Below are 17,552 nucleotides of genomic sequence, written 5' to 3'. Positions count from 1 at the left end.
GCCACCCGCCCATAGGCCAGGTAATCAGACATAACTTAGATAATTTTTTTCACATCTTAGCTCATGCAATAAACTGGATAGCCCACATCCTGTTGCTGGACTTCTGCCTGTGTTCTCTTTTGACTCCTGCAGCTTTTTCCTTTCTTGTTGTTTTGTTTTTATCAGGGGGGTTTTATTGCCTTAAGTTTAAAGAATGTTACTGAAGTTTAGAGGGGGGAGTGGGAGGATAATCTCCCACAAAACTCTCCTGTTCTCTAGCTCCTCTGGTCACTTAGGAGCCTTGTTCTCCCTTGAAGAGCCCCACCCCTTGGTTTGGGGTTGATGGGTGCTAAAGGGCTTGCCCAGTAAAGCCTCCTTCAGAAGCGCTCCACTTTCCTAGCAGGCCTCTAGGCTTAGCACAGGGTCCCTCAAAGGAGCAGACCACACTATATACTTCCGTCAAGCTGCAAGCACACAACTTCTGCCCTTTGGGCAGGGAGTTTGTTTGTAAACAGAGACAGGGTGATTAAGATAACTTAATAACAAGCCTTTTTGTTAAGGATCCCTGGATCATGAAAGCATTCCCACCCACTCCAATAAAAGATAGGAAACAAAGGGTAGGAATAAATGGTTCATTTTCAGAATGGAGAGAAATAAATAGTGGTGTCCCTGAGGGGCTTGTACTGGGACCAGTCCTAGTCAACCTATTCATAAGAGATCTGGAAAAAAGGGTAAACAGTGAGGTGGCAAAATCTGCAGATAACTATCTTGTGTAGTTTTTTAAGTCCCAGACAGACTGCAAAGAGCTACAAGAGGATCTCACAAAACTGGGTGACCTGGCAACAAAATGGCAGATGAAAGTCTATGTTAAATGCAAAGTAATGCACGTGGCAAAATATAATCCCCACGGTATACACACAAAATGAGGGTGCCTAAATTAGCTGTTCCCTATCAAGAAAGATCTTGGAGTCATTTGCAGTACTCTGGAAGCACTATGTTTCCAGCATACTGCAAATGTATAAGAAGCCTTCTCACTATGCCTGTATCATCCTGAACTCATTCTTCAGCTGCAGAAGACTTCAAAATTATCTCCCGTCGTCAATGGGGCAGACGCAACTGAATAACCTTAACATGCCTCAAAACAATTCCAAGGGAGCTAGATGGAAAGAAGATTGCTGACAGTTTCATCCAGAAAGCTAGTGACACAATGTCTAAACTGGGATGCTAGTGAAGCCAGCTTTTACGTAATTGCAATGATTTTATTCAAAACAATTTAATTCTTAAAACAGCAAAAATAACAATGATAGACACATTCAGTAACTTGAACATGGAAGAAGTGTGCAGTATAAATGCTGACAATTACCTCCCCCAAAAGCTGGCAGAGTGCCCCCTTCACTCCCCCTCCCCAAACATACACACACCCCTACCTCTTCAAAAGCACCCACCGGCAAAAACAAAAGTCAGCACCTCTGCTACAGGCAACAAACTCACCTCAAGGGTCACGTAGTCGCTCCTCCTTCACCTGGAGAGCTCCCTCACAAAACTCTCCTGTTTGCTAGCTCCTCTGGTTGCTTAAGAGGGGGCTTTTTAAAGCCTTGTTCTCCATGATTAGCCCCAACCCCTGGTTAGGGGTTGGCAGGTCCTAAAGGGCTTGGGGATGAAAGCCTCATCACCATGCTCTCAGCCTTGCATAGCAGGCTCAGCACAGGGTCCCTCAAACAAACAGAGCTCACTATATATTCAGTCAAGGAGTAAGCACACCACAGCCACACGCAGCACCCACGGGCTAAGTTTCCTGGAAGCTGCATGGCCACGGAGCAGCCTATTTAGGGCCACACAGGCACTCAGGGAACCTGGGCCACGGTGCCGCCCAGGCCACAGCCTGGACCTGCGGGGGCCGGGCGCGTATCCTGCAGCCTCAGCCCCAGAGCTGCTGTGATGGGGACAGGCACCTCCAGCGCCCCCAGCCCAGGTACTGCTGCAGGGAGAGAGCTGGGGGAGTCCTTTCTCCCTGCCGTATCCCCAGAGCCCACTCCTGCACCCCAAACCCCTCATCCCCAGCCCCACCCCAGAGCCTGCACCAGCACCTGAACTCCATCCCAGAGCCTGCTGCACCCCAGAACCTCCCCCACACAAACTCCCTCCCAGAGCCTGAATCCCGCACCGCCTCCTGCACCCCACCCCCAGCCCAGAGCCTACGGCACCCCATACCCCCTCCCCACCCAAACTCCCTCCCAGAGCCCAACCTTGCACCCCTCCTGCACTCCAATCCTCTGCCACAGCCCAGGGCCTGCACCCCAGCCCACCTCCCCCCACCCAAACTCCCTCCCTGAGCCTTGGGCAGCCTCTGGGCGTTCTGGGCACCACCAACATTTCTACCAACCTGCCGCCCCACATAGTGTGGCCTCTTTGTTTGAGGGACCATGTGCTGAGCCTAGAGGCCATCTAGGAAAGTTGAGAGCCACAGGGAAGGGGCCCAGTGGCACCATGTGACCAAGCAGGGCCAGCAAATAGCAAACCCTGGAAAAAAATCAGGGGGACGGGGGGACACATTGCCTCTGGCTTCTGCCCAGCGGGAAGGAGGGTTTCCAGGGGGGTCTCCGTTGCTTACCCCAACCCTACCAGCGCCGGACTGGCTGGAGGCGACGGGGGAGCGGGCGGAGTCAGCACTGGTGTGGGGGAGCCCAGGGCTGGGGCGGCCGGGGGGACAGGTGGGGGAGGGCACTGGTGGGGGGGGTGAGAGCCCAGGCCCTGTCTGTTTGAGGGACTCTATGCTGAGCCTAGTGACCTGCTCCGCAACTTGAGCGCTTCTTAAGGCGACTTTGATCTCTTTAGCACCCATCAACTTTTAACCAGGTCGTGGGGCTATGCAGGGAGAGCGAGGCTTTAAAAAACCCACTCCTAAGAAACCAGAGGCGCTAGATAAATCATTTAAGGCTCTGATTAAAAGAAACAATACAAAAAAAACCAACCTTGTTAGAGAAATTGGTTTCTCTATTTTTTGTAACCACAATGCTCTCCCAGGGGAGGTGCACTGTTCCTGGAGGTACTGCAATACCAAGTCAATGCGTGGAGTGGCTGAAGCAAGCTCCTGTTCCAAAAATCCATTTAATATATAGTCCTCAGATAGAGGACGTATCAGATATTAAACTGATAACGCATTTAAAAGTTTGATTAAAGCCAATGTTTAAAATCAAATTTACACAAGTTAAGAGGGAAGGTACTGTACATCTAGGGTCAGGATGGCAGTAGGTCCTCCCTTACGCGCTGTGGCTCTGGGGAAGTCGGAGCGTCAGTGGGGGTCAGAGTTAGAACCTGCAGGGTGTCGGTAGGGTTGACCATCGCAGTCGTGAGGGGTCCCTCGCATGTGCTTGGATGATACTTACATTTCCCTTGAGTCTGGAAGGGCAGGTCACAGCGGCTGCACCAGAAGGCAATCAATTTGTTGTGGACCTTCCGAATGTGTTTGCTGAGGGCCCCAGGGTTCCGGACTCCACAGAAGGGAAAGCAGAAAGAGCAGAGGAGGCAGCCTGTAGGGACTGGGTACTGGAGGTAGATGCAGTCGACTTCTCCTGCCTCACCCTCTGTGGGGCGGACCTCTGTTGTGCCTGCAGACTCGCCAGGCGGTTCCTCTTGGGCTGGCAGAGAAGCTCGAGGAGGTGAAGTTGCTCCCGGGGTGGGGCTGGACTCACTGGCTACGACATCTTTGCCTGGTAGGACAACATGTGGCATTGAGATCCTGGGCTGTGGAGTGCGTTCCCCTTGGAGCAGCCTTCCTCTGGACAGCAGGGTGATCAGTAGCTTCAGCGTCCCGGGTCGAGGAGGTCATTCCTTCAGGAGCATCGCTCTCTGGAGCAGCGGGACAGCGACCAGCATCCTGGTCCTGGGTCATCGGGGGAGAGGGGGCTCCTCTGGTAGCAGCCTTCTCTGAGGTAGCAGGTCGAAGGGCAGTTTCTGGGTAGAGGTTCTCCGGGGGTGGTCCTCCTCCTGAAGAACTGGTGAGACGACGTTGCTCCTCGCTTTGTGGGGTTTTCTGGGGATACCTCCGGGTTTTCTGGTCTGTGTAACTAACTGCTTGCGTTGCTGTAGATAAATTAACATTTTCGTCTGATTTCTTAACTTTGAAACTATTTTATAATGCAAACAGGCCTATTGCAGGACGGGTTTTAGTTAGATGATTCTATTTTTACAACTTCGCCTTTGTGTATATGAAGATACAAAGCTTTCCTGTTTATATACCCAATGTCCTGTGAGAATAATGGGGCCTCTTACACTTGACACATCTGAGGACCTCAGAAGGTCGTAACCCGGCCCTGGCAGGGGTGGCCAAACTTACTGACCCTCCGAGCCGCATACACCAATCTTCAGACATTCGAGAGCCAGGACGCGCCTCTGGGGCTCAGGGCTTCAGTCCCATGGGAGGTGCCTGCCTGGGCTCGGGTCTTCAGCGGTGTGGGGAGAGGGTGAGACCCCCCTGGAAACCCTCCTCCCCGCTGGGCAGAAGCCAGAGGCAATGTGTCCCCCTGAGTTTTTCCAGGGTTTGCTATTTGCTGTCCCTGCTTGGTCACAGGGTCCACTGGGCCCCTTATCTGTGGCTCTCAACTTTCCTAGAGGCCGCACTATGTGGGGTGGCAGGTTTGTAGAAAATGTCAGCTTTTCTTGCAGCATTTTCTAGGCAATCTGCCCTAAGCATTCTGTGCATCAAAAGTGGCAGGCACCAGTCTCCTCCAGCAGAAGCCCCTAGCCCCACTCCCCTGCCGCAGGGCAGAAGCCCTGAGCTCCCCCCCAGGCTGGTAGGTGAAGAATGGGGCGGCGGGGGGGAAATGGGGAGCTCCAGGAGCCGCAGCGTAACTGTAAAAGAGCGGCATGCGGTTTGGCCACCCGGGATAGCGCTTGCACACATTTTCTTTCATCTGTTTCGCTGCAAGAGTTAACAGTGACGGAGTACGTCACAGGAAGTGGGTGGGTTTATGTAACGTAGAAGAATGCAACAGCAGCCAGGGAAAGCAGCGAGATGAACCCAAGTAACCAGACTGAAAGAATTCTCGGGTTTTTGGGGGTTTTTTTTGAGCAGAATGGCATGTTGAGTTCCTGCTTGGAATTATTACCTAGGAGTCATTTAGGGGGAGCGATTGTCACTGAAGAGTTTCCTAGTTGTCAAAGTCTCATTGACAGCATTTGGTCCCTGTCCAGGAGCTCCTCACGGTGAAGTAGAAAGCTGCGGCAGAGGTAGGGCTGCCTCGTTTTGCAGCAATCATTATCGCTTCTCGGCCTTTTGGCTAAGATCAAGTGTAGTATCTGTTCTTATCAGTTTAATATCTGATACGTCCTCTATCTGAGGACTATATATTAAATGGATTTTTGGAACAGGGAGATGGAATAGGAGCTTGCTCCATCCACTCCACGCATCGACCTGGTATTGCAGTACCTCCAGGAACGGTGCACCTCCCCTCGGGGAGACTATTGCTGTGAAAAAATAGATTCTGTAAAAAGCCTGATTCCCCCAGGCATCAGTGGTGTAGCGCTTGTCTCTGACAGATTGCTCCCATTGAAGGCCACATTGCTGTGAGCGGATCTGTAACAGAACAGATGGCTTCACCCTGCTTATGCGGACAACCTGGTCCTGACTGACTGCGGATGACTGTGGCATTTAATTTCAAAAGCGGGAAATATTCAAAAATGAGGGGGTTAGTTAAACAAACAAAAGTTAAAATGTACAGTGACTAAAGTGAAATCCCTGCAAGCTGCATGGGTGCTTTTTAAAGACACCAGAATAGAGGCCCAACTTCAATGTATACTCCAAATTAAAAAACACAGTAAAAGAACTAAAAAAGAGCCACCGTGGCTTAACCACCATGTAAAAGAAGCAGTGAGAGATAAAAAGTCTTCCTTTAAAAAGTGGAAGTCAAATCCTAGTGAGGCAAATAGAAAGGAGCATAAACACTGCCAAATTAAGTGCAAGAGTGTAATAAGAAAAGCCAAAGAGGAGTTTGAAGAAGGGCTAGCCAAAGACTCCAAAGGTAATAACAAAATGTTTTTTAAGTGCATCAGAAGCAGGAAGCCTGCTAAACAACCAGTGGGGCCCCTTGACGATGAAAATACAAAAGGAGCGCTTAAAGATGGTAAAGTCATTGCAGAGAAACTAAATGGATTCTTTGCGTCAGTCTTCACGGCTGAGGATGTTAGGGAGATTCCCAAACCTGAGCTGGCTTTTGTAGGTGACAAATCTGAGGAACTGTCACAGATTGAAGTGTCACTAGAGGAGGTTTTGGAATTAATTGATAAACTCTACATTAACAAGTCACCGGGACCAGATGGCATTCACCCAAGAGTTCTGAAAGAACTCAAATGTGAAGTTGTGGAACTATTAACTAAGTTTTGTAACCTGTCCTTTAAATCTGCTTCGGTACCCAATGACTGGAAGTTAGCTAATGTAACGCCAATATTTAAAAAGGGCTCTAGGGGTGATCCCGGCAATTACAGACCGGTAAGTCTAACGTCGGTACCGGGCAAATTAGTTGAAACAATAGTAAAGAATAAAATTGTCAGACACATAGAAAAACAAACTCTTGAGCAATAGTCAACATGCTTTCTGTAAAGGGAAATCGTGTCTTACTAATCTATTAGACTTCTTTGAAGGGGTCAACAAACACGTGGACATGGGGGATCCAGTGGACGTAGTGTACTTAGATTTCCAGAAATCCTCTGACAAGGTTCCTCACCAAAGGCTCTTACGTAAATTAAGCTGTCATGGGATAAAAGGGAAGGTCCTTTCATGGATTGAGAACTGGTTAAAAGACAGGGAAGAAAGGGTAGGAATTAATGGTAAATTCTCAGAGTGGAGAGGGGTAACTAGTGGTGTTCCCCAAGGGTCAGTCCTAGGACCAATGCTATTCAACTTATTCATAAATGATCTGGAGAAAGGGGTAAACAGTGAGGTGGCAAAATTTGCAGAGAATACTAAACTGCTCAAGATAGTTAAGACCAAAGCAGACTGTGAAGAACTTCAAAAAGATCTCACAAAACTAAGTGATTGGGCAACAAAATGGCAAATGAAATTTAATGTGGATAAATGTAAAGTAATGCACATTGGAATAAATAACCCCAACTATACATACAAGATGATGGGGGGCTAATTTAGCTACAACGAGTCAGGAAAAAGATCTTGGCGCCATCGTGGATAGTTCTCTGAAGATGTCCACACAGTGTGCAGAGGAAGTCAAAAAAGCAAACAGGATGTTAGGAATCATTAAAAAGGGGATAGAGAATAAGACTGAGAATATCTTATTGCCCTTATATAAATCAATGGTATGCCCACATCTCAAATACTGCGTACAGATGTGGTCTCCTCATCTCAAAAAAGATATACTGGCACTAGAAAAGGTTCAGAAAAGGGCAACTGAAATGATTAGGGGTTTGGAGAGAGTCCCATATGAGGAAAGATTAAAGAGGCTAGGACTCTTCAGCTTGGAAAAGAAGAGACTAAGGGGGGATATGATAGAGGTATATAAAATCATGAGTGATGTGGAGAAAGTAGATAAGGACAAGTTATTAACTTATTCCCATAATACAAGATCTAGGGGCCACCAAATGAAATTAATAGGCAGCAGGTTTAAAACAAATACAAGGAAGTTCTTCTTCACCCAGCGCACAGTCAACTTGTGAAACTCCTTACCTGAGGAGGTTGTGAAGGCTGGGACTATAACAGCGTTTAAAAGGGAACTGGATAAATTCATGGAGGTTAAGTCCATAAATGACTATTCGCCAGGATGGGTAAGGAATGGTGTGTCCCTAGTCTCTGTTTGTCAGAGGATGGAGATGGATGGCAGGAGAGAGATCACTTGATCACTGCCTGTTAGGTTCACTCCCTCTGGGGCACCTTGCATTGGCCATTGTCGGTAGACAGGATACTGGGCTAGATGGACCTTTGGTCTGACCCGGTACGGCCGTTCTTTTTTGGAACAGGGAGATGGAATAGGAGCTTGCTCCATCCACTCCACGCATCGACCTGGTATTGTAGTACCTCCAGGAACGGTGCCCCTCTCCTCAGGGAGACTATAGTGGTGAAAAAATAGAATCTGTTGAATTTGTTACACTAATACTGACTTGGACTCTACATATATTCTTTGGGTTGCATACCCGAGATCACTTATTCACCGACGCTTTAACAAGTCCCGCACCCCAATCTGGGTCTAGGCCGGTTATGTACTCTATGTATCTTGTGAACCTTGTAACCGATACTTATAATCTCTCGTAACTCAAGCCTGACCCCAGATATCTAGTACCTTCCTTCTTAACTTGTGTAAACTTGATTCCAATGTTCCTCTGCCATGTACGTTGGCCAAACCGGACAGTCTCTACACAAAAGAAGAAAAGAACACAAATCAGATAAAGAAATGTAACATTCAAAAAACAGTGGCAGAGCACTTCAATCTTCCTAGACACTCAAACAGACTTAAAAGTGGCCATTTTTCAACCAAAAAACCTTCACAAACAGACTTCAACGAGAAACTGCAGAACTGGAATTAATTTGAAAACTTGACACCATCACATTAGGCCTGAATAAAGACTAACTTCTAAATCATTATTCTTAACGTCTCGTTTTTAGGATGTGGCTTGGGATAGGCCACTTAATGGGGGTGTTGCTTGCAGAGTGAAGATTAAGCTCATTCACAGGAGCTCCGTGATGAGCGTACATTATCTAGTGTTTGTGACAGGCTTTACCACTGTGAAGTGCTCCTCATTACTCTGCTATTAAACTCGGTTTCTGTGGGGATGATTTACCCCTCAGGCACTCAGTGAGAGAGTTGCTTCTCCCCCAGCTTGCAGTTACTTATTTTGCCACCAAGTTTTGAAATCAGAACCAGCAGGTGGTGCCATAGCTCCACAGCCAACCCTAGAGAGAGGAAACTGAAGGCCTGCTCTGCAGACGGAGCAGAGCTGGCTGTTGGGACCCACAGGACGGGCAGTCGACGGGCTCGTCTGACTGCCATCATAGCTATAAGCATAGGACCTATTCCAGCGTAACTCCCCCACGGAGACTCTATTCTAAATAAAAGCAACTTGGTTCCCCAAAGTTACTACTCCGCTTTGATGAAAAGCGTCACCCTTCCATCTCGGGTTTCCCATGTACCGCCCATGGATGGCATCCTCCAGGGTCCTCTCCAGCATAGTTCTTGCTCCCGGAGTGATGATGGCGCACTCGGTGTTCTTGACCCGTGGCAACAGGCAGGGCTGGCTCCCCAAGGCGGCAAAAAACAAAACAAAAAAACAAAGCTGATCGGTGGCAGCTGAACTGGTTCCCTTCAGTCTTCAGCAGCAATTCGGCTGCGGGTCCTTCCCTCCCTCTCCTCTTCGGTGGCAGCTCAAAGAGGAGGAGAGGGACTGAGGGACCCGCCGCTGAACCCGGACGTGCCGCCCCTTTCTACTGGCTGCCCCTTAGCTGGTGCCTGGAGGCGGCCCTGGCAGCAGGACTCCCAGCTGCTGACGTTCCAGAGTCATTGAAGGATTCTGTCCCCCATCCCCCTCAACTCCCTCAGAGCTACACCATCCAACAACTTACTGCATGGCTTGCCATGTTGTAGCAGGCTGCCACCCGCCCATAGGCCAGGTAATCAGACATAACTTAGATAATTTTTTTCACATCTTAGCTCATGCAATAAACTGGATAGCCCACATCCTGTTGCTGGACTTCTGCCTGTGTTCTCTTTTGACTCCCGCAGCTCTTTCCTTTCTTGTTGTTTTGTTTTTTATCAGGGGCATGGGTGGCAAGTTTGTAGAAATTTTGGTGGTGCCCAGAACCTGCCCCCCCCCCCCAAACTCTGCCCCGACCTGCCTAAGGCTCTGGGAGGGGTTGGGGGGGTCTGGGATGCAGGTCCTGGGCTGGGGATTAGGGTGCAGGCTTTGGGATGGTGTTTGGATGCTGGGTGCAGGCTCCGGGCTGGGGCAGGGGGGTGGGTGTGCAGGAGGGGGTGAGGTGTGCAGGCTTTGGGACAGAGTTTGGGTGCAGGCTCTGGGCTGGAGGTGGGGGTGTAGGAAGGGGTGAGGGGTGCAGGCTCTGGGAGGGAGTTTGGGGGTGGGAAGAGGTGTGTGGGAAAAGGGAGGTGGTGCACGCTCTGGGAGGGGTGCATGCTCTGGAAGGGAGTTTGGGGATAGGAGGGAGTGCAGGGGTGAGGGCTGTGGGGCTGAGGATGAGGGGTTCATGATGTGGGGGGGCTCAGGGCTGAGGCAGAGGATTAAGGTGCAGGGGGATGAGGGGTTTGGGGTGTTGGAGAGGCTCAGGGCTTGGGCCGAAGGGCAGGGCCGGTGCAAGGATGGCAAAACTTCCACCTTTCGCCCCCCCACGCCCTGAGGCGCCCCCCTCCCGCAGCAGCTCCCCACCCTCCGCCCTGAGGCTCCCCCCCGTCCCAGCTCACCCCTGCTCCGTCTCCACCCCGAGCACGCCTAAGCTGATTGGTGCCGCAAGCCTGGGAGGCAGGAGAAGTGAAGCAGCCATGGTGTGCTCAGGGAGGAGGCGGAGTAGGGGTGAGGAGTTCCCCTGCGTGCTGCCCCCCCCACCCTTACTTGCTGCAGGCAGCCTTCCCCGCACTCCCCTGCCCTAGCTCCGTCCGCCTAAATGCCAGCGGCGACCGGGGCAGCCGAAGATCCGGCCGCCGCGGTCGCTGCCGAAGAAAATGGCACCCCCCCCCCCAAATCCTAGTGCCCTTAATGGTTGCACCGGCCCTGGGTAAGGGCAGCCTGCCCTGCCAGTAGGAGATGGCAGGCACTAGGACCCTGGGGCAGCGGACAACAATTCTGCAGGGCGCCGTTCTACTCCGGCAGCACAAGCAGGCAGGGCAGAGGCGCGCGCTGCTTTCTGTCAGGCAGGGACGCGACAGGGCCTGGGGGGGGCGGGGGGGAGGGGAGACCTGTGGGGGCCAGAGCCCGATCCAGGCAGGGCCGGGGGAGACCCCCAGCTCCAAATATTCCTGGCGCTCAAGCACTGCAAACATATATAACCTGCTGCCTATGATCAGGGGAGGTTTATTGCCTTACGTTTAAAGAAATTTACTGAAATTTAGAGAGGGGAGTGGGAGGATAATCTCCCACAAAAAACTCTCCTGTTCCCTAGCTCCTCTGGTCGCTTAGGAACCTTGTCCTCCCTTGAGGAGCCCCACCCCTTGGTTTGGGGTTGATAGGTGCTGAAGGGCTTGCCCAGCAAAGCCTCCTTCAGAAGCGCTCCACTTTCCTAGCAGGCCTCTAGGCTTAGCACAGGGTCCCTCAAAGGGGCAGACCACACTATATACTTCAGTCAAGCTGCAAGCACATAACAGACACAAGCTACAGCCCATAGGTGCTGACTCCCTGGGTGCTCAGAAGCCAGAGCTTGAGTATGGAATGTGATGAGTTCTGTGCTGCTAACAACTTCTGCCCTTTGGGCAGGGAGTTTGTTTGTAAACAGAGGCAGGGTGATTAAGATAACTTAATAACAAGCCTTTTTGTTAAGGATCCCTGGATCATTGAAGCATTCCCAGGCACTCCAGTAAAAGATAGGAAACAAAGGGTAGGAATAAACGGTTCATTTTCAGAATGGAGAGAAATAAATAGTGGTGTCCCTGAGGGGCTTGTACTGGGACCAGTCCTAGTCAACCTATTCATAAGAGATCTGGAAAAAGGGGTAAACAGTGAGGTGGCAAAATTTGCAGATAACTATCTTGAGTAGTTTTGTAAGTCCCAGGCAGACTGCAAAGAGCTACAAGAGGATCTCACAAAACTGGGTGACCTGGCAACAAAATGGCAGATGAAAGTCGATGTTAAATGCAAAGTAATGCACGTGGCAAAATATAATCCCCACGCATGGGTGGCAAGTTTGTAGAAATTTTGGTGGTGCCCAGAACCCCCCCCCCAACTCCGCCCCCCCCCAAGCTCTGCCTCCACCTGCCTAAGGCTCTGGGCGAGGTTTCGGGGGGAGGTATGGGGTGCAGGTCCTGGGCTGGGGATTGGGGTGCAGGCTCTGGGCTGGGGGTGTAGGAAGGGGTGAGGGGTGCAGGCTCTGGGAGGGAGTTTGGGTGCTGGGTGCAGACTCCGGGCTGGGGCAGGGCATGGGTGTGCAGGAGGGGGTGAGGGGTGCAGGCTCTGGGAGGGAGTTTGGGTGCTGGGTGCAGACTCCGGGCTGGGGGTGGGGGCGTAGGAAGGCGGAGGTGGTGCACGCTCTGGGAGGGAGTTTGGGGATAGGAGGGAGTGCAGGGTGAGGGCTGTGGGGCTGAGGATGAGGGGTTCATGCTGTGGGGGGGCTCAGGGCTAGGGCAGAGGGGTGGGGTGAGGCCTGTGGATTAGGGAGCGGGGGGATGAGGGCACAGGGCTGGGGCTGAGGGTTTGGGGCGTTGGGGAGGCTCAGGGCGAGGGTGGAAGGGCAGCCTGCCTTGCCATTAGTGAATGGCAGGCGCTAGGACCCTGCGGCAGCAGACAGCAGTTCTGCCGGGAGATTCTCCCGGCAGCACAGAGCAGGGTGGGGGGGGAGACACGCAGGGGGAGGGGTGGCAGGCGGGGGCCGGGGCCTGATCCAGGCAGGGCCGGGGGAAGAGACCCAGCTCCAAATATTGCTGGAGCAGGGCACCTGGCCCTGAATATTCCTGGAGCCCGGGCACCGCACATGTATATAACCTGCCGCCCATGTCCCCACAATATACACACAAAATGAGGGTGCCTAAATTAGCTGTTCCCTATCAAGAAAGATCTTGGAGTCATTTGCAGTACTCTGGAAGCACTATGTTTCCAGCATACTGCAAATGTATAAGAAGCCTTCTCACTATGCCTGTATCATCCTGAACTCATTCTTCAGCTGCAGAAGACTTCAAAATTATCTCCTGTCATCAATGGGACAGACGCAGCTGAATAACCTTAACATGCCTCAAAACAATACCAAGGGACCTAGATGGAAAGAAGATTGCTGACAGTTTCATCCAGAAAGCTACAGTGATTCATAATGTCTTTAAACTGGGATGCTAGTGAAGCCAGCTTTTAAGTAATTGCAATGATTTTATTCCAAACAATTTAATTCTTAAAACAGCAAAAACAACAATGATAGACACATTCAGTAACTAGAACATGGAAGAAGTGTGCGGTATAAATGCTGACAATTACCTCCCCCAAAAGCTGGCAGAGTGCCCCCTTCACTCCCCCTCCCCAAACATACACACACTCCTACCTCTTCAAAAGCACCCACCAGCAAAAACAAAAGTCAGCACCTCTGCTACAGGCAACAAACTCACCTCAAGGGTCACGTAGTCGCTCCTCCTTCACCTGGAGAGCTCCCTCACAAAACTCTCCTGTTTGCTAGCTCCTCTGGTTGCTTAAGAGGGGGCTTTTTAAAGCCTTGTTCTCCATGATTAGCCCCAACCCCTGGTTAGGGGTTGGCAGGTCCTAAAGGGCTTGGGGATGAAAGCCTCATCAACATGCTCAGCCTTGCATAGCAGGCTCAGCACAGGGTCCCTCAAACAAACAGAGCTCACTATATACTTCAGTCAAGGAGTAAGCACACCACAGACACACGCAGCACCCACGGGCTAAGTTTCCCGGAAGCTGCATGGCCACGGATCAGCCTATTTAGGGCCACACAGGCACTCAGGGAACCTGGGCCACGGTGCCGCCCAGGCCACAGCCTGGACCTGCGGGGGCCGGGCGCGTATCCTGCAGCCTCAGCCCCAGAGCTGCTGTGATGGGGACAGGCACCTCCAGCGCCCCCAGCCCAGGTACTGCTGCAGGGAGAGAGCTGGGGGAGTCCTTTCTCCCTGCTGTAGCCCCAGAGCCCCCTCCTGCACCCCCAACCCCTCATCCCCAGCCCCACCCCAGAGCTCTCACCCCCCCAACCCTCTGCCCAAGCCCTGAGCTCCTTCCCCCACTCCAAACCCCGGCCTCAGCCCCACCACATGAATTCTTATGTGCCATGATATGAAGGTGATGTGTCACAGATCACCTTCATATTGGTGCATATAAAATTCATTCCACCCGTGGGTGAGAAATTAGAGGGAACATTGCCCACAGGTCACATAGTTGCTCATCCTTCACCTGGAGCTCTCCCTCACAAAACTGAGGTTAGCAGCTCCTGTTCCCTAGCATCTCCTGTCCCTTAGGAGCCTGCTTTTTAAAGCCTTGTGCTCCCTGAGGAGCCCAACCCCTGCTAAAGGGCTTGGCCCCCAAAGCCTCATTATGAAGCTCTCAACTTCCCTGGCAGGCCACTAGGCTCAGCACAAGTTCCCTCCAACGAACAGACCACACTGTATAATTCAGTCAAGCAGCCACCACACTACACCGCACACAACAAACTCAGCCCAAGGGTCACGGAGTTGCTCCTTCACCTGGTTAACTGCCTCGTAAAACTCACATTAGCCACTCCTGTTCCCTAGCTTCTCTCTGTCCCTTAGGACAGTGGGCTCCAATCTTTTTTGATTGTGCACCCCTATCAGTAAAAAAAATTTTGAGCACGCACCCCCTGCCGTGCCACAGGGCCGGCTCTACCATTTTTGCCGCCCCACCAGAGGGCCGCCTGGCGGGGGGGGAGGGGGGGAAGAGGGGGACAATTTTCCCTAGGCCCCTACGAGAATATAGTCTTCTATAGTATTGCAACTTTTTTTTTATGTAAGGGGCCTCTGAAATTGCTTTGCCCCAGCCCCCTGAATCCTCTGGGCAGCCCTGGAAGCAAAAAAGGGGCGCTAGGACTCCCGCCCAAACTGCTGGAGACCACTGCCTGAGGAGAGGGCTTTTTAATGCCTTGTTCTCCCTGAATAGCCCCACCTCCTGGTTAGGGGTTGATGTGTGGTAAAGGGCTTGGGGATGAAAGCCTCCTCATGCAGCTCTCCACTTCCATAGCAGGCCCCATCCATGCCCTGACGAGGTGTGAACTGCCTCTGTTCTTGGAGGGTTTTTTGCATGGGCTTGCTTTAAGCCATGAGGATATATTTTCAGCCTCATAACTATGTACACAAAATTATAACCTATAACATCACTATAACAACCATGCTCAGTGGATCATAAGCCTTCTGAAGACACCCAACATGACAAACTTTGCATTGGATACCAAGCAATCTATATTATAAAGATGAACATTGCGTGTAGGGTGTTCCCCCAAGGTACAGAGCATCACACCTCCCCTCTTAGTTTACTGCAAGAGGGTTAGTCACGGACTCTCTCGAAGGCAGTTTGTTGTTATAGTTCTCTTGGCATCCAGCCATTAAGGCCATGAGGCAGCGTGCCTCAGTTTCCCCATTCACACACAGCAAACCCGGGTTTTTTTTAAATGGTTTCTCTGCTGTGATAAGGTTTAAACCTCTTTACAGGTATTAACTGAAAAGTAGCATTATCATAAGGTTTAACATCTGTGTCAAAATTCTTATTCCAAATGTTATCATTAATACCAAAATCTGTATCACAGATGGGTGTTTACAAGTATCTTTGCCACACCCTCTGTTCAGTTAGTGTAGTTTGAGGTTAGTTTGTTCATTACCCATGGTGTCCTTTGCCTCTCTCCCATGTAATCAGTCACTGGCTTCTCTTTCCCTCCAGTGTTTCCCTTTGTGTGGGCCTTAATTTAATCATATTTCTGGCATTTTGATAGGGTCTGGCAAGATAAGGGTCCAGGGGGATCCTGCACATTGGCTGGCCCTTTGGGGAGCCGTCTCCCAACCCCAGGACTGTACATATGTAGGAAATCCAGCTCCTTTTCTGGGGTTACCCTGTGTTTCCCCCTCGCTGCACCAAGTCCTTCCCTGCCCCCTATGGGGCTGTGATCTGTGCTCTCTGGGCTAGGTGTGTTCACCTTTCGATAAGCTGCACCTCTTCCCAGCAGCTTTCCCATAACTGCTCCCTGTCTCTCACCAGCCTGGGGAAAAACACACCCCTTCTCTGCCAGTTGGGTTATTTGTAGTCTGACAAACTACCACCTGGCAATTTCCTGGTCTCAACTCCCCTGCTGTTACAGGCATTGGAGCTGCACCTTGATGTAAAGAGAGACAAAAATTTTTTGGAAAGTAAATCAGAAATAGCATCCTGAAAAATTGGGACCTAGATTGGGGTACCCTCTGCCACCCCTTTCTCTGTCCCTGAGAAGTCAGCTGTGTGACTGCTCCCCTCCAGGAGGAGAGTTATACAGTTCCTTCTCAAAACCTGGGTCACAGGCTGAGTGCCTGGGTGCATACATGCTGACCCAGCCATCCTCCTAGTGTCCTGGGCATCCTGCCCCAAGTGACTAGTGAGGAGACATTCCTGTACCCCCTCTATTTCTTCCCCAGTTTCCTCGTCTGGGCCCCCTGCCTTCAGCTGCAGAACTCTGCCAGCTAACAACTGCAACAGTTTCCTTAATCACTGGACAAACACTTCCCTGGCCCTGAGGGCATGTTGCCTTCTGCTGAAAAGGAGCTAGTGTCAGCCACATCCATACTTGGAAGCACCCAGCTTCCCTGTGCTATGGAGTCACAGGAATCCTCACCTACCTCAGTGGTTTCTGAGATTCCCTGCCCCTTCTCTGGGCTCTCCTCTGGGACACATTTCTCTCTGTTCCCTAGAGTCAGGTTCCTCTCTGGTTCAGCTGCAACCTGGACAGTTCTGTCCCTGGCAGGCATTACACCCCCATCCCTTCCTGATGTGGTGATGCCTCCAGCTGCAGTGTAGGAGTTGGTCTCAACCACCCTCCCACCTGGAAGCATGTGGCTTCCCCCAGCTGCAGCAGAATCAAGGAGACTCCCATTCTCTCAGCAGTTCCTGAGACCTTACCCTTTCCCTCAGGGGGTCCCAGCATAAAATTCCCTCCTGCTGCAGGCAAATGCTTTAACCTGAGCTAGACAGAAAAAATCATTCCCCCTCCCTCCCCCCCCAATCGAAACACTTTCCAAACCTTCCCAAACCACATGGATTTTAACTAGTGGTATGAGGAATCTGTTTTGCCCACCCCCACAACCTCTGCCATTTGGCCACATACTGGCCTTTGGGACCACACTCTGCTTAACCAGAGAGATCTGGGCCCCTGTATCTCTCTGCCCCAAGGATTACCTACCATCAGTTTAGACAGCCTTAACATGCTCCATATCTGATTCTGCAGAGGCTAACCTCACAGAACCAATGTGATAGGTTTCAATTGCTGTGGGGGGGGGTCTGGGTTGGGGTCTGGAAGCAGGCAAACATGAGCTATTGTTTGCCTGCTTGCTCCTAGCACAGGGCATTTATTCCTCAGTGACCAGTGGAATTACAGTGATAGCAGCTTCTGGGCTCTAGAGTCCCAGCCCCCTTCTCTCTTCCCAAGGACAAAATGGGATCCTCCCTTCCCACCAGTTTTAAACCCCTCTTTCTGTGGCCTGCCCTCAATAGATGCCTGATTCTGTTTGAAGGCATCAGCTAAAAAAAAGTCATCTCATCCACAGACTTTACATCTTTGTCCCATAGACACTGCTTCACATGAGCCTTACTGAGGCTTATACTGCACCACAAACACACACACTACAGACAAACTCACCCCAGGGGCCATGTAGTTGCTGTTCCTTCACCTGGAGAACCTCCTTACTGAACTCAGGTTAGCTGCTAGCTTGTCTGGGTGCTTAGCAGCA

The 17,552-nt window shown here is 51.2% G+C and overlaps 1 protein-coding gene, 1 non-coding gene and 2 pseudogenes across 7 annotated transcripts in view; 2 read left to right on the top strand and 2 right to left on the bottom strand.

The window, feature by feature from the left end:
* LOC120386011 overlaps positions 1 to 17,519 on the bottom strand; it is a 35,365-nt gene extending 17,846 nt beyond the window's left edge. For 3 of the 6 annotated variants that reach the window (XM_039504731.1, XM_039504732.1, XM_039504737.1), the window contains exons 1-3: positions 17,462 to 17,519; positions 9,087 to 9,213; positions 8,265 to 8,336 (exon numbers count right to left, since the gene is read on the bottom strand). In XM_039504731.1, coding sequence (XP_039360665.1) covers positions 8,265 to 8,336; positions 9,087 to 9,213; positions 17,462 to 17,473 — 211 coding nt within the window. In that variant the 5' untranslated portion in view covers positions 17,474 to 17,519. Of the gene's footprint in view, positions 1 to 8,264; positions 8,337 to 9,060; positions 9,221 to 17,461 lie in introns of those variants that run through there. The other 3 variants (XM_039504735.1, XM_039504736.1, XM_039504733.1) reach the window with 2 other exon arrangements.
* Positions 3,004 to 3,177, bottom strand: LOC120386515 (annotated as a pseudogene).
* LOC120386532 lies at positions 5,239 to 5,429 on the top strand. The gene has a single exon (XR_005589768.1). It is a non-coding gene; the product is annotated as a U2 spliceosomal RNA (small nuclear RNA).
* Positions 7,929 to 8,017, top strand: LOC120386517 (annotated as a pseudogene).
* Positions 17,520 to 17,552: the final 33 nt, after the last annotated feature.

Source organism: Mauremys reevesii, linkage group 18, assembly GCF_016161935.1.
Source record: "Mauremys reevesii isolate NIE-2019 linkage group 18, ASM1616193v1, whole genome shotgun sequence".
NCBI lineage: Eukaryota > Metazoa > Chordata > Testudines > Geoemydidae > Mauremys > Mauremys reevesii.
This window is presented reverse-complemented; position numbering and strand designations above follow the sequence as displayed.